The sequence below is a fragment of the Semicossyphus pulcher genome, unplaced genomic scaffold (assembly GCF_022749685.1).
Source record: "Semicossyphus pulcher isolate SPU_LCO1_2020_fin unplaced genomic scaffold, fSemPul1.0.p SCAF_22, whole genome shotgun sequence".
Taxonomy (NCBI): domain Eukaryota; kingdom Metazoa; phylum Chordata; class Actinopteri; order Labriformes; family Labridae; genus Semicossyphus; species Semicossyphus pulcher.
In genome coordinates this window covers 18,421,333-18,444,337 of record NW_027211696.1, presented here as the reverse complement: position 1 = coordinate 18,444,337, position 23,005 = coordinate 18,421,333, and the positions used below count along the sequence as shown (strand labels likewise).

Sequence of the window (23,005 nt, the reverse complement as noted above, 5' to 3'; positions counted from 1 at the left end):
GTAGGCTTTATAATGTAAAGGCACAACTAACTGTATCAAAACTTCTTGAATGTTTCAATCCAAGTAAAACAAAAAAACTGTCATCCTATTTTTTATTTCTCTTCTCTCTATTTCAGTCCACTTATTTACCAGAACAAGAATCCGGTTTATTAGCAAGTAGGTTTTAAACACGAAGAATTTAGATAAATGAGAATTAAAAATGTATACTAGATGTATATATTATTTTATTTTTTTGTATATTTGTTTGTACAAAAACATAACCATCAGCAATAAGTGAAAGGTGTACATAGTGTATATATGTATTATTAATATTATCATTGCATTGTATCTTTCCTTTTTTTAATCCATCACTTGTTTTACCCTGTCCTGTACTTTGAGCTGTTGTAACAAGTGAATTTCCCCCAATGGGAGTCAGTAAAGTCTTTCTTATCTTATCTTATAACTAAGGTTCTGTTTAGTGACAGGAGGCTCCATGTACACAAGCTACCACATGGCATTCCATTGCCTCTTCACAACCGGATCATCACGTTTTAAAATTAAGCGTTACACATTATAACAACATATACAGTATAATTGTATTGGTCATTACATGGTAAGTTTGTATGTCGTTATAACATAAATATCATGAAATCATGTAGTTATAACGTGTAAAACAACTTGGTAAAACAATTAACTTTTCATTTAATAACGTGACACTGTCCGTTTTTGTTTTTTTCACTTAGTGGAAGCGATACGCTTCCGTGTGAATCCACGAGAGTTTCAACGTTAAACAAAGACAGATGTTCCCATTTGCAAGGAGATTGATTGTTTTTGGTTCCTTTAGTATTTCTCACATTAATCGTTGAATTGGATGTGGCTGCTGTGTGACGGGAAAGGTGACATCAGACGGTCGGAATTTGTGTCCGTGCTGCAGACAGGCGGCTGCTGATTGGTGGACGGGACGTTTCGTACAGACCGGGCTGTGGGCGGAAACCGAACAGCTACATTCACTGGATGAAAAGCAACAGGAGCAGCAACTAAAGAAAAGCTCGAGGAACACGGAGAATTGAACGCCGATTAACGATATTTAACGCTGCTTTTCTCTCTGCTGCTTTAATGACTTCATTATTTGGCAGCAACATGTTTTCGATGTATCCAAAAAGTTTGCTGTTGTTGGCTCTGGTGTGTGCGCGCGCTGTTTTGGCGTCCAATGATAACGGTAAGAAGTCTTTCTACTGGATTTAAAACATTTTAGAGTGCAGCAGTGTTAAATAGGATGTTTATAATATGATATGATATGATATGATATGATATACATAATATGATTTCATGTATGATATGATACCACGATAATTATACGAATTATGTAATTAATCAATATTCGATAAACAGGAAAAATAATTAGCAATCATTTTGAATACAAGTGAATTGTTTCAATCATTTACACGCAGAAAAAGTGAAACTATATTTCACCTTCCTGTGTTGCTTTTCTTTGTCATAGTTTACAGTAAAATCAACATCTTTTGACTTTTGGTCGAAAAACACTAGCATCTGAAGCTCTGTCGCTTTCTTTGTACTACAAGGCTCATTTTGGAAAAACATTAACATGTCAACTGATAAGGAACATAGAAGTTAATTGTCTAATTAGTGGTTAATTTCATTATCGAACGTGAAAAATGCCCATCACAATTTCCCAAATGGTTAAAAGATATCAAATGTTTTGTTTTTGTGAACCCAAAAAGATGTTTGGTTTACAGCACCAAAAAGAAAATCAATATGTATTCAACAAGTTGGATTCTGACAATATTTGTCCTTTTCCCCTAACGACCAACTGTTAGAGCCTGACTAACATTAGTCTACTGAGGTTATTGGCTGATCTAAGCTGGATTTGGACCTATCACAGACATATCTCTACCAGCGTCCAAGCATCAATGTTGCCCACGGAAATATTAACTGTTGGTGGCATAATTTATTTGCTATAATGTTTGCTATCCTGCCAATCCAGCTAAAAGTAGCTCCAACCATTTGTTTAAAAAAAAAAGAAAGAAAGAAAGATTGGCAATTTTTAAAGATTTTTTTTGTTTTTAAGCGGAGAATCCTGTGAAAAGTGTCAAATGATTGCTATATGCATGTCCTGAGATAAAGCTAAGCTAACATAAAGCTAAGCTAACATATATGTTAGGGAAACAGACCGCTGTCTGGATTAATATAAATTTTACTTTCTGGAGTAAAAATAACGATCTATTGATTGCATGATTGATTGATTAATAGCGGGATTGTTTTAGCTCTATAAAATAAAATCACTATATGAAATACATGTCTGACACATTTTACTTTCTCTTTCCAGGCTCTTCGATTGTAAGGAGCTTCTTTTTTTATGATAGTCCAGATCAGTCAGATTCAGTAGACCTGGAACAATATCTCTATGATCCCCCTGACTATAATGGTTCTGTAACTCGCCTGGGGTCTACCGGTAATATAACTAACACCAGCAGGCAGCAAGTCTCAGAGGAGGCGCGGCTGTTTCTGACAGGCCCTGTGTCCACCATCCTCATCCCTTCCTTCTACACAGTGGTCTGCCTCGTCAGCATGCCGATCAACATCTGTGCACTGCTGGTCCTGGCTCGGAGGATCAAGCCTAAGAAGCCCGCAGCCATCTACATGCTGAACCTGGCCTGTGCTGACCTGCTCTTTGCCATGGTGCTGCCCTTCAAGATCTCCTACCACTTCAGTGGCAACAACTGGATATTCGGCCCTGTCATGTGCCGTGTGGTCTCAGCAGCTTTTTACGGGAACATGTACTGCTCTGTTCTGCTCATAGCCTGCATCAGTGTGGACCGGCTTCTCGCTGTAGTCTACCCCATCGAGTCCCTGGCTTGGAGAAATCCTAGGAATGCAAACATAGCCTGTGTAGCCATGTGGATACTATCCTTCATAGGGTCGCTGCACCTCCTCCTAACTGAACAAACTGTTCACCTAACACAGTTGAACATCACCATCTGCCATGAAGGCCAGCGCTCACATATTTTCTGGGCCAACAAGATGTACTTCATCACCCTCTGCTGCCTCCTGTTTTTCCTGCCTCTGCTCGTCACGGTGGTGTCCTACATTCGGGTGATCTTGACCCTAAGCAGGGTCCCACCAGGGCTTCCAGGTAGCTCACGCAAAAGAAGAAGAGCTGTCGTCATGGCTTTAACCGTGCTGGTGATGTTTGTGCTTTGCTTTGCACCCACGAACTGCTTCCTCCTAATGCACCAAATGCAGTTTACCCAGGGAGACACGTCCAGCCGGGAGGCCTCCGACGGCCTCTACGTATTGTATTTGGTGTTTTTGTGTTTGGGTAGTCTGAACTGCCTCTTGGATCCTCTGGTCTACTACTTTGGATCATCCCAATGCCAGAGAGAGCTGTCCAGTGTGCTGAGATGTCAGAAGATCAGACAAAGCACCAGCCACACTCTTTCAGGATCTGATTCAAGCAGATCCAGCAGCAGAACATTTCTGAAATCCAGCCGTAAAGAAAGCTCCACAATAAACAGTCCACTTACAAAAAAGGACTCTTTCCAAGCAAACCTCAGCAGCCAATACAAGAAACTACTGGTCTGATTTTCTCATTTTTATTTAGCCTTTATTTGGACAGGTAATCTCATTGAGACTCGTGTTCTCATACTCAAGACAGTACTGTTTAGAAAGGTGAGAAAGGTGGATCCTCGCATTGAGCAGGCATTAAAGGGGATTCCAGTATTTTAAAACCTGTTATTTTGTTTTTTACTTTTTTTTTTTTATATATGGCTGTTTCTTGTTTAAAAAAAATAATCATCTTATGTTGACAAAAAGGTCTTTGTCTGTAGCAAACCCTTCTGTAATATAATAATAACTGCAAATAACAATTTGAGCCCATCAGTGGCAAAACGAGCACTTTTTGTGGAAATACCTTTCAGCCATTAATTTACTATAGCAATCTAGAACTTGCTAGTAATTCCAAGGTTATAAAGCAGAAGTGCCAGAAAATAAAGCGCACAAATTGTGTCTGCCTATTGTATGTGAAGGAAAAATCTGCCAACAGAAAGATATGCCAACAGTAAAAGCTAAAAGTCTCTCTTTCATAACAGTTGTGCAAAGGCAGAAGTGCCTTTTGAATGATGACTGACGGTAAAACAACAATGAATGGTAGGAAGTTTTGATTAGATAAGAATGCGCTTTGTAGAAAAACTCTGCTGAACACTGGTACTATGAAATGCTTTTATTTTGCACTGCATTTGTTATAAGCTGCAAATGAACCTATAAGCATTACATTTAAAGAAAGCACTTATTATTTGTATTTTTTGTATTTTCTCTGTTAATATGTTTGCTGAAAAATGTATTTTCAAGCACTTATGTGTCACATTAGGACATTTGTCAATCACTTAAAAACTCAACATGTTTTTACAGCTTGTTTGTTTGAATAAATATGTTATTACATCATTGTGAAGTCTTACAAGGATAACCAGAAAACAACAGCTGTGGGCTGATCAAACACCAAACTCATCTTGGTATAGTTAGCTAAACGCTGCCCCCAGCTGGTGAGAAACGTGAATTACTCTTGGTGTATCTCAAAAGTCATTTCAAACTATTTATCACCAGGTTCTGTTCTCTTCCATCAAGTAGCACTGCACAGTTAAAGGTAATCTGAAGCACAGCATCAGACCTCATCATCAGCATCATCTCTTACCTTTTGTATTATTCTAAAAGAGTTATGATACTAGAAAGGAACAACTGACCAAATAGTTAAGTCAAAACAACTGTCTTTGCTGTGGTTATTTTTCCCCTCAACTTATTTACTCTTGACATAAATGTTTTAAATGTTTTAAATCTGATTTATTGGCAAGAAGTTTCACATTAACTGGATTTTTCTTGGTGAATTAGTTCTGCAAAAGTCTACATTTAAAATATAAAATAGAAATAGAAAACATTGTGATTAAAAAAAAAAAAGAGGGATAAATATGTTTTAATATATATGTAAATATATATTTTTTAACAAACTGATCCGTACAAAATAAAGAGGATGAAAACCAGGGCGTGTGCAAATGTTCACTGTATTAGTGTAAACAATGTGTGGAATTTTCAAAGACAAAATCCAAAACATGTGTCCATGTAATGTACTGAATTAAGTGCAGAGACTTCAGTCTGAAGAAACAGATTATTGTAATTATTGATTAGCCTGCTGACTCATTTCAAGATTAAATTATTAATTGTTCAACATAGCAAACAACAAAGCTTTATCTTTTATTACACTGTATATGTAAAGGCCCATCTAGGGACAAGAGTTGAAAATTCGCGAAAGCTATAAACTCTCTGTGCAACACATCGCTTTCATGCTCTGTACTAGAACTATGTTAAATTTCATCGTCCCTATCTAATAAAATAATAAATAAATAAAACAGGGTCATTAGCTTTAGAAATTCTGAGAGCCTTTCTTCAAGTTTTTTTGTTGGACATGCAAAGATGCACGTCAATTTTTCCTGTGTAACATGATCAAAAGTATTCATTAATTGTCGGACATGTTGCGGACTAACTTTGCTTAGTCTCAAAAGGTCTAACTGGTGGGAAGTCTAGGCTGGTTTTTATTAGGATTTATAAGGGTGATCATAGCATGGGCAGTGTGGGACAAGCTGGTATAGTTGAAAGATGCATTACACATTACACAAATATTACTACAGGAAAACGAGGTTCAATTATCCCCGGTGCACATATTGTACGTCACTAACGCAAGCGAAATTGAGTCTGATCAATGCTATTGAAGAAATCAAATAAGCCATAGCCCAAAAAAACTAGTTATCATAATCCTTATCAAAGTTACCACAAAATCATCTGTGGATTCACAAAATACTTCAGCTGGTAGCAAAATGACTGTAGCACTGTAACGAAAACTTCATGATAATTCATCTATCGTTACTATGGAAACAGCAACAGGAAGCGCCCGCTAGCTAGCGGCTAACTAACGGCTGTAGCTAGTGTTAGCCACACAGAACATGGCCATACCTTTAACTCAAGACGCTTACTTACATTTTCAATACAGCTTGGCCAGGTAGTCATCTTATTCACCGTCCTCCTCGTCTTCATTATCCTCCATTTTTGGCCGTACAATTTCATATCTCCAGTGAGTTAGCGTCCCAGTTGCTGGAGTTAGCATTTTGTTATCGTCAGCATCATCCACTTTCAGTCCGTTCTTATCAATAATAGAAGTAAAGCGGTCCATAATACGCTGGTTAGATTTACCATACTCAAATGCACAAGTTTTTTGTATTTCATAAAATCGAAATGAAACATATAATAACTCTTAAACCGGAAACTGTCGGAGTAATGTATGCAAGACTTGCAATACGAACAAACCAATTTCATCGCAGAACAAGCAGCCAACGGTCAACGGTCAAGCGTCACTGGAACGTCATTACGTAAATAAAAAATGCGACTTTAATTAGTTTCTTTTTTTTTTTTATTGATACAAATTGAAGCCAGACCGATGTCTTAAGCGCGTAAACATAAATATTTTTATTAAATATTCTTAACCTGTTTTCGGGGAGGGGGCGTTAAGACTCTGCTAGCTCCAGCAGGCGTATAAAACAATGCATAACTTATCCATCTTCCATTTAACCTTATAAAGCATGAAATAGGCTAGTTCCTTACTTTTTTTAATAGCCTGTTCTGTCATGATTACAGCTACAAATTAGTCGCAACGTGAAGACTTACCACTTTAATACTTGGGTTTACTATTGTTCAGAATTAAATTTGTTGATTTTGCAAGCATCATTATTATATTTTACACATACTACAGTGGGCTCTGTGGAGGCAAAACAACGTGTGGGTAAAGAAAAAATTAAGCATTTTAAAAGCATTATATACAAGCAGCATTGGTTCCTGTCTGGACTTGATCCTGTAAGATGAAGCTTTTAAACAAAAATACTGTACATGATCATGAGTGTTTAGACCACACTCACCATTGTGTGTAGCCTATATTTTCACATGCACAGGTGTGACGAAGTTTCTGTTCTGTAATCTTTGTTAAGGGCAGTAATGTAGAGGAAACAGAAGTAGGTACAACTATGGTCTTAATTTGTCTTGTCTTATTATCATGCCAGTAAATGACCCCTAGCATGATTTATATCAACTGTGGCTTCCATGTATTTCTATTGCTGGTGATAGGAGAGCAAGCAACAGAAATATCTCTTCCAAGCAGTCAAACCGGAAGAAAAAGTCTTTCGACCTTGGTCCATCTGAGGTGTGCCTTGCGTTGGCTGCGCACGGTCACCTGACTGGATGACATCATGAAGGTGTCAAAACCTGCTGCTTGAACAGGAGGGCATGGTTGTAAGGGCGGAGACACTGAACGCAGTCACACCTGTAGACATTTCTGCCTGTTGTTGGTTTTCATCCTCTAATTTACAGCCATGACTTTGAGGATACGTCGGTTTCTGCTGTTCCTGCTTATATTTTGCGTGCAGACATGCGTGTCGCAGAAAGGTAAGGTTTGTTTCTACCTGTTATGTGTTTATAGTCTCAAAATAACCGCGACAGATACAATGGTGATCCAAAAAAGGCGCTTTTCTAAACAACAGGCGCCGAATATTGACGCTGTTTGTGTCATTTAGTCGTGATTGGTTTAATAGATTAGATTTAAATGTCACAGTTGGTCTTATGACACGGAATATTACATTTATATAGTAGGTAGTTGTTATACAGATGAGTCATGCTCACAGGCATGCTTACAAAGAGAAACCAGGTCAAAGTGCTCCCACCTAAACGTGTCTACGTGATGTTTGAGTTTCATGTAGGTACATTTTAGTGTGTTTCTGCATAAACCTGCTCTACTTCTGCTTTCATTCGTTTCACACAGAGTACAAAGGATTCACCGGCACAGAGACCAACGATGGGATCTGGGTAAACCCCCCGGCCAAAGATGTCCTGAGCAGCCGCCTCACCACCGTCTTCCTCCCGACCATCTACATCATCGTGTTTGCCGTGGGGTTCCCAACAAACGCCATGGCCATCTGGGTGTTCCTCTTCAGGACCAAAAGGAAGCACCCGTCTTCGATATACATGGCTAATTTAGCTCTGGCTGACCTTCTCTTTGTCATCTGGGTTCCTCTAAAGATAGCTTACCACTTTAACAATAACAACTGGATCTACGGGCAGGGGCTATGCAAGGTGCTGGTGGCGTTTTTCTATGGGAACATGTACTGCTCCATCGCCTTCATAGCATGCATCAGCGTGCAGCGGTACAGGGCCGTGGTCAGCCCCCTTTCCCAGCGACAGAGAAGCAACTCCACAGCTATTGCCATCTCTGTGACAATCTGGGTGGTGGTCTGGCTGGTCACGGTCCCCCTCTACCTGTACGACCAAGATGTCCGCATCACGAACCTCAACATTCGAACCTGCCATGACGTCACCAGGCCGAGCCAGAAGAAAACAGCAGCAGGATACTTCTTCACAATGGGAATTCTGGGATTTGTTGTCCCGACCGTTGTGATCATCGTCTCCTACGTCCTCATGCTCAAGGCGCTCAGGAACAGCATGGACGACCCCACCATCGCAAAGAGGAGGCGAAAGGCGGTGGTTTTAATCATCACAGTCCTGGTGATGTTTTTAGTTTGCTTCACCCCCAGTAACATCATGCTGCTGGTGCACTACATCCTCCTCCTGAGAGAAGCTAAAAACAACCTGTACGGGTTTTACATCACCACCCTGTGCCTGGCCAGCCTCAACAGCTGCATTGACCCTTTCGTGTACTACTTCATCTCGGAGGACTTCAGGGACCACGTGAAGAACACGTTCCTGTGCAGGAGCGAGAGGACAGTGGAGAGGATGAGGGTCTCCTTCAGCGCTCTGAAGTACTCAAGGAAGAACAACACATACACCTCTGATTCAAGGAACACACAGAGCACTGACTGCTAGTGGTTCGTGGGTTTTAAAGGGTGATTCCATTTTTTTTAAAAACCTTTTTACATATTTTGGGGTCAAAAACGCCAAGATGTAGAAAAAGTTTTGGAATGGCTCGAGTAAATTGTTTCAGTCGGCAGCTGTAGAGGGCTCTAACAGCTGCAATGTAATCCCTGCAGGGAAAAGAGCCTATTCAAAGTATGTCCACTTAAAGTGTTTGTTTTTACCACTAACAGGTTCAGTTTGTTCTTTCAAGTGACTGATAACTTTGGAGAAAAGATCCCTACAGAGATAGACCTTTATATAACGAGTGAGAGGCTTTTTTGAAACCAGAAATAGCCAAATATTATATATATAATTTTTCAAATTCACCAGACTCCATTCACAAAAACAGCAGTTTTACTGTGCACAACACGGCAATTGTTGGTTTACTGCTGACTTAACTGCTTAGTTTTTTTGTGTTACAGAAATATTGTGTTGGTTTAAAACTAACCATCTACAAGCCCAACGTTACACAATAACACAAACAAACTAACCAATTGAGGCAGCAATAGACCGGCAAATATTGTGCACTGTGAAGCAACATTACTGTTTTTGTCAATGGCGTCTGGTAGCTTTAAAATGAGAGTGCTGTTTCTAGATAGTTTTATCTCTGTAGGGATCCTTCCGTAATGTTGTCAGGTACTTAAAATAGAAATATGTGCCTGTAAGTGGCACAGAGAGCATTTTTAGTAGACATACTTTGATTGGGTGTAATCTATTACAGCAAAACTTTTTGTACTGCTTGTTTTAGTCATTTTGACCCAAATATGTGTATAAATAGGTCTCAGGTTTAAAAATTCTGGCTTTCCCCTTAAAACTATCAATCGTTTACTTCCCTCAGGTATCTGATAATGTAGGTTTATTTTTAGTTCTACTGTGAGGAAATTGAGGAGAGTCGGATCAGTAGCACAGACCTCCTACAAGCTTCAGGCTGTCTAAGTTACTGTTTTATTTTTGTACATACATTTTAATTGTTTTAATATTGTGCTGAAGAAGTTATATTTGATCTTCTCTGGGATATGGTTGATTTCTATTTTAACACGTTTGATGTTTTAGTCTATTTTTATTGAGATGAAATCTTTGTCAAAGTTTCGTTGATATGTCAAGAGGCTTTGAGACATAGAATGGCCAAAATTTGCATGTTGTATTTCACATGATAAAAGCTTAACATGTATGTATTTATCTTGTACGTGTTTTGTGAAAGCCATATTTTTTTACATGCATAACTGTAATGTTTTCAAGTGTGTCAATAAAAGTAAATGTCCAAATGCATTTTCAATCACAATATGTTTAACAGTTTTTTTTAAGGTCTAAGGTATTCAAACATGTCTGCCATGTTATTTATGAACTCTCAATTATTATTATTTTTTATAATAAATATCAAAATGTTAAAAATCTGATGGTTACAGCTTCTGAAAGAGTGTTGCTTTTCTTTCTTTGAAGGTGTCGCCTTGAATTTGTGGACTTTTTATACTAGATTTAATGTAAAAATAAAAACCCAGAAAGTTACTAAACCAATGGAATTTAAGTTATCGATATTGAAAATAATCGGTAGCTGCAGAGAGGAGGTGAAATTGACACAAAATTTGTGACTGAATTATAAACTAATACTTTATTGATCCAGAGGGGGGAAATTCAGGTGTTGCAGCAGAACAAAGACAAAATGGTAAGTAAGTAAATACAGTATAAAAATAAGAATAAATAAAAATCTGAGGTATATACAAGTGTTATATAAGTAGGAGTAAGTGACGAGTTAAAGTAGGTTATGGAGTGAAGTGACATGGTATGCAGGATGAGATAATACAGGATGGTATGAGCTTTAAGGTTTACGATATGGTGCAATATAAGGTGCAGTATAAAATTGGCAAATACATACATTGCGTAGGTAATATAACGGTAAAAAATTGCAAATATATAGTATAATATAGTATAATGTAATATAATGTAACTATAAAAAGGGATGTTCAATTATAGCATGACATGGAACACATGACTGTGTCCTTTATTCCGAACAAAATAGGCTATGTTTCCTCTTTCGAACCATAGACAAACAGTGTAATTTATATATAGCAGCAACACTGTCACACTTCTTCAGGGGAATATTTAATGTAAGGTTACCTCACTGAATGTTTTTCTAATGTATTGTTTACATACAGCAAGCCCTTTTTGAAAACGTATTAAAGTCTGTCTCTTTACTGCACTCATAGAAACTGGATGGAAACCTGTGATGGGAAAAGTGAGTAGTCGTGGTGGGCGGGTGTTAGATGACGTAGCCAGCGTTCGCGCAGGTAGTCTCGGGGTGTGTCCTTCGGGGTCGTAACTGTTCGTCGACATTTAAGAAGCTGTTGGAGGGAGAAGCACCGTCGAAAGTTCACAGACATGGATTTTACTCGCTTACTGTCGCTTCTGTTAATTTTCTGCTGGTTTTCTGCCGTAAATGCTGCAGGTAAGGTCGTAACTTCTCTCTGTGTTTAATGATTCTCAGAACGAGGTCGTTTACATACCAAACAAGGGAGGCACGTCTCAGCCCTTCAGAGTAGCCTATCTTTATTGACTGAATATTAAAGTTGTTTTAAAATTAATGTATTAACTGTTTTTAAAAGTTGTTATCATAATTGGAGATACGCTTTGACGGATTTTTAACCTTGGCTTGTGGTCAGCTCCCAAACAGACAGAGGGCTGATGGGAAATGATGTTCTTTCAACCTTTTTTTTAATGCAAATAGTAATATACAGGTTCATTTATAAAGATATTCAGACTTATACTGTTAAAACTCGTTTGTTTTGCCAGTCAATTTTAATATTGCAATTAGAAGATAGATGTCTGGAAGTGGGGCTGATGGATAACGGCCTCAAAGTGATATTTTTAAATAACCAAATAGCCATCCTAAACAAATGTAAGCCACTAAAATTTGATAAAGGGACATATATTATTTAAATTTGTTTATGACCAAAATAATATGGCCAAAATAACTTGGTGCATCGTTGTATATGTTCAGTGTAACACAGGAGAAATCAAGCAATCAATATTATTACATAAAACATTATTTAACATCATAAAACACATAAGGTTGAGCAGGTGTGCCATTTTGAAAGACTGTTCCTTACATTGTTTTAAGAGTAACATAATGTATACAGTTTGACCTTGTATGTATTTAATGTTGTAATATTTCCGTAGGTAAAGGACGTGGGTTTGCCGGGTTTGAGGACCCTCAAAACTCAGAACAAGTCGTCGTGGATAAGACGACAGCTGACACCCTGAAGAGCAACCTCACCACAGTCTTCATCCCCATCATGTACATCATTGTGTTCGCGGTGGGACTTCCTGCAAACGGCATGGCTATCTGGGTGTTCCTCTTCCGCACCAAGAAGAAGCACCCGTCGTCGATCTACATGGCTAATTTAGCTCTGGCTGATCTGCTTTTTGTCATTTGGACGCCGCTAAAAATCGCTTACCACTTCAACGGCAACAACTGGATCTACGGCGAGCCGCTGTGCAAAGTCCTGGTGAGCTTCTTCTACGGGAACATGTACTGCTCTATCCTCTTCATCACCTGCCTCAGCGTGCAGAGGTACTGGGTGGTGGCTCACCCGCTGTCCCAGCAGAAGAGGAACAACAAAGTGGCTATCGGCGTCTGCGTGGCTATCTGGGCGTTCATCTGGCTCACCACGACGCCGCTGTACCTGTACGACCACACCGCCAAGCTCAAAGACCCCAACATCACCACCTGCCATGATGTCAGCGTCATACATGACCCTCTGAACCCCTTCCAGTCCGTGCAGCTCCCGTACTACTACTTCATCTTCATGGGGATGGTGGTGTTCCTCGTCCCGTGTGTGATCATCGTTGTGGCGTATGTTCTGTTACTCCGAGCTCTGGGGAGCAGCATGGGTGACAACTCTGCGTCCAAGAACCGCCAGAAAGCCGTGGTGTTGATCGTGACCGTCCTGGTGACGTTCCTCGTCTGTTTCATCCCCAGTAACATCATGCTGGTGGTGCATTACTCCCTGCTGAAAGATGGAGTCATAAATAACGGGTATGGATTCTACATCTCCACTCTATGCCTGGCCAGCCTGAACAGCTGCTTTGACCCGTTCATCTACTACTTTGTCTCGGAGGACTTCAGAGACCACGTGAAGAACACTCTGCTGTGCAGGAGCAGCAGGACTGTGGAGAGGATGAGGGTCTCCTTCAGCTCCATGAAATACTCCAGGAAGAGCAAGTCGTACATGTCGGAGAGCGGGAACACGCAGAGCAGCAGCTGTTAGTCACATAAAGGAGAGGAAAGACTCTATCATGCGCCTTTGCTTGTACTCTGGTGTATTGAAAACACGGTGTAACAGACCTGTGGCACTGCGACACAGAAAAACCAGGTAACCTCAAAGAACTTTAAAGGGTTATTCTGGTATTTTTTTACCTGGGCTCTATTTTTACATATTTTTTTCAAGAGTATGGTCCTCATTTGGAAAGCAGAAACAGCTGTTCTTTCGCTCTCTTAAAACCACCAGACTCCATTTAGAAAAACAGTGATTTTAGCTTGCAGAACATATGGGTTGTTGGTCTACTGCTGCCAAGATTTGTTGCCTTTTTTGGGTTATTGTGTGACTTTTGGGATTAAACCATTAATTTTGATCCAGCAGAATATTTGTGTAACACACAATAACACACAAATAAAGCAAATTGTCAAATGCAGAGCTAGACCAGGAGCTACCATGTTCTGTCAGGTAAAATTACTGTATTTGTCAATGGAGTCTGGTAGCTTAAAAAATAACTTTGTTTTTGTAGGGATCCTTTTGGTAATGTTGTCAGATGTTTGTACCTATTAGAAAAAAATTGGACCTACATTTAAAAATAGCTGAATTCCCCTTTAAATGTGAAGACTGTGCCAATACAAGAGTACATTTTAATATTTATATGACTTTGTTATGAACTGTTATTTCATGTTAAAATGTGAAACATGAATGCATATTTGAATTGTTTATATATATATGGAGAGGAGCCTGTAAAGACTGAACTTCAGTCCTTTTTTCTCCACAAAATTTCTCTGAATATTTTGACTGACTTCCTCCCTGCACTGAGGACCATTTAAAGCAAAGGACACCTGTAATAAAAGAACCAAATGAACCTGATGTGCTGGGAGGAACGAAACCAGAGGTTATATCAAGTTATGACTTTGATGAAGGTGTTACTGTTGCTTTAATCAAATCAGCCACAGAAAACGTGTGTATGTATTTAATATTCATTGCTGTGTTTTGCCTTGCCTTCTGCAGCCAACAAGTTTTATCTTGCCTATTTTAACCACATGACCTAAAGTTTTGACGATAACAGGCGTTATTGTTACAGATTTTTTTTAAATAAATGATGAAACAAGAGGATGCAGTATCTGTGAAACTCCTTCCATATTGCGCAACCGCTTAAATTCCTGCGTCGTGTGAGTCACTGTCCTGGTTTTCATCACAGCTGGAGAGAGATGCAGACGTGACTCACACTCATGCAACCTGTGGAAATGTTTGGAATTCATAGAATGTGTTGTGGTAGCTTTTAGAGTCAGGAAGTGTCCAGAACCGTTTATTTTTTAAGGTTTACTTTGGTATTAATCATTCTGTTATCTGAAGGAACAGACAGAAAGAAATCAGGCCAAAGTGGAGGGCTTCAAGAATGTTTAAGGGCGTGTTGAGGCATGTTGATGACCTAAACAGGTTGTGCTCCCACTATAGTTTCAGGTGTCGGTTTACCTGCATATGAAACACTGGAAACATTCATGACTCAGCCTTTCTCTTGATTTGTGTTTAATTTAAAGCTCGGACAGCCTTGATTTATTATATTTCTGTTCAAATCTGCTGAACTTGGTAAACAAAAGGGGTATTGTGAACCAAGAGGGGGTCTCCTGCTCCTTTATCTCTAGATAAGAGATAACCCCACCCAAAGAGCCGTCCCCTCCCCCATGTAAACACACACACAGATAGCTTCCTGTTTAATGGCGGGTTGAGGCAGAGCGCTCGGATGTTTAGAAAGGTAAATGATTGTCGTGGAGTGTCGTCTTACCTTTTGTCAGCACGAGCCACTCCCCGGCCGTGTTACCTTTACACAGCTCCTTTTAGACATGCCAGTAAGCGAGTAACACTGTGTGCGCAGGGCAAACAGACGTATCCAAAAATCACATGCATGATCGTTTCTGTGCAAATGTATTTAACAAAGTATGTCCGATGTAAATACTATGAAGACTGCTGCAAAATGCAACCACAATAAGGGATTTATATGTAGTTAACCATATGTAGGTTTAGAGGGGAATATTATATTTACAGTTAAAGGATAAAGACTTGGCTGTGACGTAAATAAAGTGTGGAAATCCTGTGTTGCTTAAAGATTTGGATGCATCAGGAATGCTGCAGGGAGTGCCCTGTCCTGTTGCACATGAGCATGCATGATTAGGAATGAGGGAAATGAATGAAATGCAGATTACATTCATGCATGTGTACACACACGTACTAACGTGCTAAGTTTTCTTCATCATAGCAAGGTTAGAATCTTCATTACACAACACAATACAATATGTGTCTGCACTCCTGTGTTATGACAGGCATGAGAGGCAGTGTTGGTATGACAGGACTGGAAAGACTTCCATTTATATGATTTATGATTGTTTCACGTGTGCAGGTAAAGCTGAACTGTACACAGCTCAGTGAAACACATAAGTCAGTGTTCAGTGTTAAAGTCTGTTTGTTGAAGTCATAGCAGGGCTTATGTGCTTCTGGGAAATGGTTGTGCAATGTTTAGAGTTTGTTTTTATGATTAAACAAATGTTATTTAACTGGTTAATTAGTAAAATCATGCAGGTCTGTTGGTGGACTTTGTGACCTGCAGAAAGAGCCAGGCTAGCAGTTTCTTTATGCTAACCTGTGGCTGGGATATTTGGCATGTAGAAATGAGATCTTCTATAGTCTGAATTTCCAAAAACCAAATACACATTTTTTCCTTCATATTGCTTTAATAACTTTTTTTAAATTCTTAATCTTAACCACTGTCAGTTACATAATTAAGTGGGTTTTAAATATGCACATAACTGGTAAAAGAAATGTGGTTTCTTCTGCAGTTTCCCACACATACATGTGGTGGTTTGTGTTGCATGTTTCATATTACAACATGTGCGGTATGCCCTAAAGTTCTCAGAAATTGCCACAATCCTGTTTTCACAGGCATGATACATGGTCAGGTACGAGAAAATGAAAAATATGAGAAAACCTAAAGAAGATTTGCACAGTTTGGACCTGAAACCGTTTGTGTAAAGAGTTAGTTTGCTGCTGAGGATAACGGAACACATCACAGCTGATTTTACCTCTCAAGAATGTATTTCTTTGCCAGGAAATAGCTTAACTTAAATCCCAATTAAGTTCCAATTAGAGATCCAGACTTGGCTCATAGTCTAAGAAAACAAAAGAAGACTCCACAGCAGTCTCTCTAAATAATTAAAATGCCTTTATTATTGTAGCATGTCTCCCTGATGAAGGCATGTTGCTGAAAAAGCTTCGGAGTTTGTTTTTTGACATGACCATGCCAATATAACAAAGGCATTTTAATTATTTAAAGAGAGTGCCTTGGAGTCTTCTTTTGTTTGCTTAGGCCACATTTTTTCCCGCACCAAAGTACTCACTTTGAGTCCAGGAAGCGCTCCTTACCTGTTCGTTTTTGGTTTATAGTCTGTTTATTTAATTCAGGCTTAATTCAACTAGAACCGGCCTTATTACAGCACACAGACAGACGTGCCCGAGGCCTCTGAATGTTTCTAAAATAAGCAGGATCTGTTGCACCCGTCGATTTCCCCATAGACCAGAAACACGCCCAACCAGTTCTGACTGCCTGTAGTGTTACCACGTGAATGACAACAAAGAAAGAGGAGTCACACAGTGTGGAACTAGATCACTATTACAGCTCTGTGACTCACTGCACTTCCTGTTTGTTAACATTTGATATGCTATTGCACAAAGCAGTTGACACGTATCTTTAGTTCTACGAGCATTAAATCTGTCAAAATATAAATTGTAGAAGCTGATTTCTTGGTTTGATGTGTTTTTTTTTGTCTGGGTGCTCGGATTTGTATTGGGGGTAAAAGTGACCTCTGGTGGTGTGTTTCAGAACTGCAAGTAAAACCACATGGAAGCAAAAACACACTATTCTACAGAGGTGAAGAGGTCAACACTTTATAAAGAAATAGATTTGAACTCTTAAACTTAATGTTTTGACATGATGGCAACAACCTGACATCAATGCAAAAAAAAAGTCTTTCTCACAGTGGTCTTTATTGGTACAAGTATGTATTACAGAAAAAGCCCTGCTGCTGCAAAGACGCCCTACAAATACTTCATTTTTATTTTGAAATTAGATTTTTTTGTCACAAACATATTGTCCTTTTCAGACTTTAATTAGGACTCTTCCATTTAGAGCATTTGTGTCTCTAACAGAAGACGGAGGTGGATTAGTATTGCGCCCACGCATCAAACTGGGATGCAGCTAAAAGGCTGCTATTCATGCGTGTGAGTGAGAGGGTCAGTGCTGAGGAGGGAGAGGGGGGAGAGAGTAAGTGCTGTGTGTAATCACTCTGACAGATCACACCATCTACCATCAGATGATACTCTATACAAGCTGTTCAGTGACATATATGAAGACAGAACTTTTTTGGTGCTTTTATTTTGTAGCTCACAACATGTTAGACCAACCTGAGATAAGACACAAATACTTTAACATAATTGCACAAAGAAAGAGACATAAAAGATCTTTCTTCTCGACAACTTACCAGACAGTCAAAACACATTAAAGTGACAATCAGAGCTCCTAAAAGAAGAGTTGTATCAATGTTTTGTTAGAGATTAGTCATAATAGGGCGATCAGTATCATAATGCGGACAGACAGGAAGCAGAAAGCAGAGGAGACAGGTCTGTGTGAGAGAAGAGAGAAAAAACAAGCATGCTGGAATGAGAGCAGGCACAGAAGAGGTGGTTTGAGTAAGAGAGTCGGTGAGAGATTAACTCGAGTGCTTTAGTCTTTCCTTTCTTTCATCTCATCTGTCTCCGCTGCAGCGTGGCTGGAGGTAGTTGGCACCGTGTTGGTGCCCCCCAGCCAGTCCCAGTGCGAGAAGAAAGGGGCAAAGTTAGTGCCGGGCCGCTGGTGGTGCACGTCGTGCTTGGGCGCTCCACCCCAGAGGTCAAAGGGCACCAGATTGTGCAGGGCCCAGGGGAAGTTGTAGCCGCAGTGGTCCTCGGTGGAGACGTAGATGTTGAAGACCATGAAGCTCCACGTTGTGAGGCAGTGGCACTGCAGCAGAATGGGGTCTATTGTAGTCCAGAATCCAACGCTGAACAACTCCCAGCCGGAAAGGTACTGGGTGACGAGGCTGAAGGGTTGGTTGTACTGGTGGTGCACGGCGTGGAAGGTGCGGTACAACCACGGTATTCGGTGGTGGAGCAGGTGCCACAGGTAATACTGGAAGTCAAACACCACCATGCAGCCAATGATCCCAAGGAAGAAGCTCCAGAGAGTTGGGGCCTCGCAGGGCAGCGGCGTGGGCGGCCTCCATAACCACTGAGCGACTGCAGAGGGGAAGATGTAGAGAACATGGTTGTAGATGGTGACAGCAAGGGTGGTCCAAATGTTAGGCAAGGTGACAGGGTGGTCAGGGTGGAGCCTGTAGCGATTGATGCAAGGCCAGGTGGGTGCAAGCAGGTCGAGGACGGTGTAAAGACCGACAAGGATGAAGTAGGTGGAGACGGAGAGGACGACAGGGAAGAGAGGGCTCCTCAGCAGGTCGTGGTGGTTCTGGTGGAGGTAATCCCAGACCGGCTGCAGGACCGGGGACTGGCCCACGGTCCCATTATCCACATCCGACATCCAGGGTAAAGTTCTGAGTAACCTGTTCATGGCTGACGCTGTGTTTCTCTTCCAAAAGAGGGCCGATCCAAGAGGATTATTCACACAACGAGAGGATAAAGAGGCTCTAAATGAATGGAGAGATCCAATCAGCTTCCTCAGATAGGCTAAGCAACAGCAAATTGTCTGGTGATGTTGTGCCAAATTGGACTGGCGGGCCGTCTTAGCCTCTTATGTATGTTCTAGCCCCACCTCCCCCCAGTACCCCCCCCCCCCTGTGTTTTAAAAGAAGGCGCTCTGTAAAGGCCCTTTTTCATGGGCACAAGGACCGCAGCCAGGGCTCAGGAGCCGGGCCACAACAGCGCTCATCTCCGACCCAGATCATGGAGAGAGAGCTTCCGATTGCTGCTGAATTTGACTTTATCACACAGATCTGGGGGGCAGCTACTTTCAGAATCAGAATCAAAGTCAGCTTTATTGGCCAGTTATGTGTACGCATACAAGGAATTTGACAGTTTGACATTGCTGTCAGTGTACATAGATTGACATATGCTAAAAACAATGAAACTAGCTAAGTATGGGCTACTATCGTCACAGCACGTTGTCTAACAATTATCCATGTTAATGTTTTATTACTCTACGTTTAAGATCATTAAACACATAAAACTCTCTCTCACACACACACACAATGTCATGTTTCCACCAAGCAAGAGGACACTATATTGATATATATATAACGTGCCGAAACCTAACCTTAAAACAGTCCTTACCCAATATGTAAAGATTAACATCATGGGTACTTCAGTACTGTAGGAAAGGAAGTTGAGTTCCCTGACACAGAAACAAAAACAAACAGTAAACCAACATGAGCCCCAAAGAGTAATTAATCATAGGGAAGCTGTCAAATGAGACATGAATTCAAAAGAACTTCCTTTCCTTTCTTCCTTTCTTGTTTGTTTACAGAAAGCAAAAGATTTCACAGTATGTGTTCCTATGGTGTGACACAATCATTTTGTACAGAGCGGAAATCTTTTATAAAAAAAATCATGTGATACCCGCTGCTTTATCGGCAGACAGAACTTGATCTTGACTAACTTATCAGGTGTCATCAGTTCATTTTCATTAGGTTCTTTTAAATCAACATTATTATCTTAAAAAAATCAACAGCAGAATGTTAGATTTCTCCAGAGAAGTTTCATTACAGCATCACAACACAAAGAAAGTTAAATAGATACTAGAAGCCTATTTACAGTCCAATATTTATCCACAAACACTCAGACACTGAGTCATGCCTCTTGTCTGGCATTACAATAAGAGAAATGACTCAGATGCATAAATTATATAATAACACCACCAAGTTAAGCCAGTTGTTATATAACTGTAGCTTTGTTCATATGTCGTCCAATCATTTAAGCACTTTAAGTTTCAACTGACGTTCAAGAAACAAGTAAACAACAAAAGAACAGAAACCAAAAAAACAATAATAGAAACACAGATGAGCCTAATTAATTAGGTATGAAGTTAAAGTTAAACGTATTTATCATTTTTCTTTATTAATAAACCTGTTAAAAAGAAACAACTTTGGAAAAATAAATCCCACTTTGGCGTTGGAACAGCCCATCTGATTAGGGGTATTGTCAACATATAGGCAGGTGCAGTGCAACGACTGTATGGTGCAGTGGTACTGACCGACGTCCCCTCCCCCCACAAGTGTAAATGGACCGTTCCATTTGATGTGTCAGAGGTCAAGCGGGAAAAATCAAGACAGAAAGAGCTGAGTTGAATCAATAAACGAATTATGTGGATAAAAAGGACCGAAGTAGCAAAAAGCTGAAGAAGAACCGAGGCTGATACTACAAAATTCACACACACAAAAACCCCACATTCATCGAATAAAGATAACGTCGTGACCGTTAATTAAGTTAGTACGCAATATCATGCTAGCTACTGGAGTGCTAGCATAAACTTTAACCGCCCACCGGCACCTAAAAAGAAGGAGAAGAAGGGAGGAGGAGGAAAGTTACTCTGGACAGATGAGAAGCAGGAGCAAGAGGAGGCCGCCGAAGAGAACCTACCAACAGGTAAAATACGCACTAACAGTGTTAACGGCTAGCAGAGGTCATAGAGCAGTGTATTTAATGAAGGTGCTGTTAGCTTGTTGTGTGAGTGTACATCCTGTGTTGTTGAGACGCATGTTAATGTTTTAGAAGTAGTTCTGCTGTTTGCTGGTGTTCCTGTGGTCTTCTGTAAATCCTGTTGAGGTGCACGATTCAGGTGAAAAACATGTTGGGGTTAATTGCGTGTGTGTTGGTTCTAAATCCTGTTAAGGTACAGATGAATGTAGTTATTGTTGTTTGTCTGCAAGTTGGAGTACCTAATTTTGCTCCAAGTCCACTTAATAAGTCGACTTTGTATGTAAAACAGAATACTAAAAGTATTGTGTGCATCAGTGTTGATGACGGTGAGTGTGTGTCTACTGCAGGAAACACAAGAAGTGCACAGCATGCTGCTGAACAGAGTTTAAAAAAAGACCAACACTTGTCATATGATCAGTAGACTTTCTGATACCCCTGATCAGCCTATAGAGGGCAGTAAAAATCAAGTCTTTACCGAAGAAACATCACAAATGATACTCTAATAAGACAGTGAATGAGAGGAAATCCAACTGGATTTGAACGAATATTATAGAGACATTGCATGTTGAGAGTCATAGTTGCTTTATACATTTTCACCCCGTCTAGTATGTAAATAATATGTTAAATCTTTATGTTAACCTACCTTAAGTCAACTTTTCCCTCTTCTTTTCAGCTGCATTTCTAGTTCTATCTTCCTGTAAGTTGTTCTGTTTTGTACATTGAGAGCTACGGAAGCCTTTAGCGAACATGCATCCATACATTTATCCGTTTTCCGTTATTTCTGGTCATTTTCTCGAGACCTCTGTCTGGTCTGTATTATCACAGTGACCAGTCTGTCATTCTGTTTTCCACATCGACAGAAAATTATACTGTTATCACGAGAAAACAAGCTTTGTTATCTCAAGATAATTGGCCAAATTAATCCGTTATAATGGGAAAACCAACTTTGTTTTCCCGTGATAACAAGAAAAATAAGTCAAGACCAGAAATAACTCGTTATCACAGGAAAACGGAGTAAATAAACTGTATGGATGCATGTGCGCTTAGGGCTTCCGTAGAGAGCAACTTAAAACCAGAGTCATATTCTTTGTATCATTTTTAATCCAAAATAACGTGTCTCAAATTGACCATGGGCTTGATGCTTTCTGTGGGATTTTTATGTCAAGTCAAACCTTGGGAAAAACTGTAAAAGCAACAAGTAAAAAAATCAGACTTGTCCATCTCGTCACATCCAAAAGTATCGACCCTTTCAAGAAATGGAGGTGACTGTTAACACACTGTCGAATACAGTACAATGAAGTTGCTTCAGTGCCACAACAATCAACCGTTTGAGTGGTTATGGATGGTCATAAACCATTTTTGGCTCTGTGTTACCTCCTGCCAAGACAAGTGTTGGTAAAATAAATGAGAAGTGGGACTTCACCACATCACAAATGTGCATCATGAGGTGTCTGAGGAGATGATGACAAGGTGTCGGACTGCTCTACTCACTTTACAAAAACGGTTTTGTGCTTCAGAACAAACAAATCTCCTGTAAATTTCATATCACCATAAGCACTTTATTTTTTGTATGTAGCATCCAGTAGCTGCTTCCTGTGGTCAATCCATGGAAAAAATGTCAAATTAAAATATAGATACAGTCGTAAAAGCCGGGTCAAAATGTTAATTAAGACTAGTGCGGCTGTGGAGAAAAGGCAGAGCACTCAGAAGTTATCTTTATTTCTAAAGGTAACTACATTTGTCAAATTCAGACACTGATGCACAGACAGTGAGAAAACCTCCAGAGGCTGTTTACGCTGATGATGGCAGGTGAGATCCACGGCTATGATAACACCACATATCAGGACCTGTTTGTGATGCAAAGAGACACTTGCTCTTGCTCTTACTTACATTTTACTGCTTAAACCCTTAATGAATGTAACACACTACAACATTCTCGACGCACGGTGTAGATCAGCTCAGTACAACAGCAACCAGACTTCCCTTTAGCTTTTCCATGTCCAGCTTTCGTGCTCAGCTGTTATAGGAAGTAAAGTTGTACCCTATGTTAAGCCTGTGCGACAGCATGTGATGAC

The 23,005-nt window shown here is 40.0% G+C and overlaps 4 protein-coding genes across 4 annotated transcripts; 3 read left to right on the top strand and 1 right to left on the bottom strand.

Moving 5' to 3' along the window:
- The first annotated feature begins 1,005 nt into the window (after window positions 1-1,005).
- LOC138602030 (proteinase-activated receptor 1-like) lies at window positions 1,006-4,438 on the top strand. Its single transcript, XM_069673394.1, has 2 exons — window positions 1,006-1,198; window positions 2,327-4,438. The coding sequence occupies exons 1-2, from the start codon at window positions 1,096-1,098 to the stop codon at window positions 3,580-3,582; spliced, it is 1,359 nt and encodes a 452-aa protein (XP_069529495.1). The 5' UTR covers window positions 1,006-1,095; the 3' UTR covers window positions 3,583-4,438.
- Window positions 4,439-7,338: 2,900 nt separating this feature from the next.
- Window positions 7,339-10,199, top strand: f2rl1.1 (coagulation factor II (thrombin) receptor-like 1, tandem duplicate 1). Its single transcript, XM_069673390.1, has 2 exons — window positions 7,339-7,476; window positions 7,850-10,199. The coding sequence occupies exons 1-2, from the start codon at window positions 7,404-7,406 to the stop codon at window positions 8,905-8,907; spliced, it is 1,131 nt and encodes a 376-aa protein (XP_069529491.1). The 5' UTR covers window positions 7,339-7,403; the 3' UTR covers window positions 8,908-10,199.
- Window positions 10,200-11,281: 1,082 nt separating this feature from the next.
- f2rl1.2 (coagulation factor II (thrombin) receptor-like 1, tandem duplicate 2) lies at window positions 11,282-14,300 on the top strand. Its single transcript, XM_069673367.1, has 2 exons — window positions 11,282-11,380; window positions 12,112-14,300. Exons 1-2 carry the CDS (start codon window positions 11,314-11,316, stop codon window positions 13,200-13,202), a joined length of 1,158 nt encoding a protein of 385 aa, XP_069529468.1. The 5' UTR covers window positions 11,282-11,313; the 3' UTR covers window positions 13,203-14,300.
- Window positions 14,301-17,870: 3,570 nt separating this feature from the next.
- Window positions 17,871-18,846, bottom strand: ch25hl2 (cholesterol 25-hydroxylase like 2). Its single transcript, XM_069673886.1, has one exon. It carries the CDS (start codon window positions 18,844-18,846, stop codon window positions 17,968-17,970), a length of 879 nt encoding a protein of 292 aa, XP_069529987.1. The 3' UTR covers window positions 17,871-17,967.
- Window positions 18,847-23,005: the final 4,159 nt, after the last annotated feature.

Bases quoted from the DNA above. Each gene is read 5' to 3' on its own strand.
- LOC138602030 (XM_069673394.1), top strand. From the start codon at position 1,096: ATGACTTCATTATTTGGCAGCAACATGTTTTCGATGTATCCAAAAAGT. The intron at 1,199-2,326 runs GTAAGAAGTCTT...TTCTCTTTCCAG, and splicing joins TTTGGCGTCCAATGATAACG to GCTCTTCGATTGTAAGGAGC.
- f2rl1.1 (XM_069673390.1), top strand. From the start codon at position 7,404: ATGACTTTGAGGATACGTCGGTTTCTGCTGTTCCTGCTTATATTTTGC. The intron at 7,477-7,849 runs GTAAGGTTTGTT...CGTTTCACACAG, and splicing joins GACATGCGTGTCGCAGAAAG to AGTACAAAGGATTCACCGGC.
- f2rl1.2 (XM_069673367.1), top strand. From the start codon at position 11,314: ATGGATTTTACTCGCTTACTGTCGCTTCTGTTAATTTTCTGCTGGTTT. The intron at 11,381-12,111 runs GTAAGGTCGTAA...ATATTTCCGTAG, and splicing joins TTCTGCCGTAAATGCTGCAG to GTAAAGGACGTGGGTTTGCC.
- ch25hl2 (XM_069673886.1), bottom strand. From the start codon at position 18,846: ATGAACAGGTTACTCAGAACTTTACCCTGGATGTCGGATGTGGATAAT.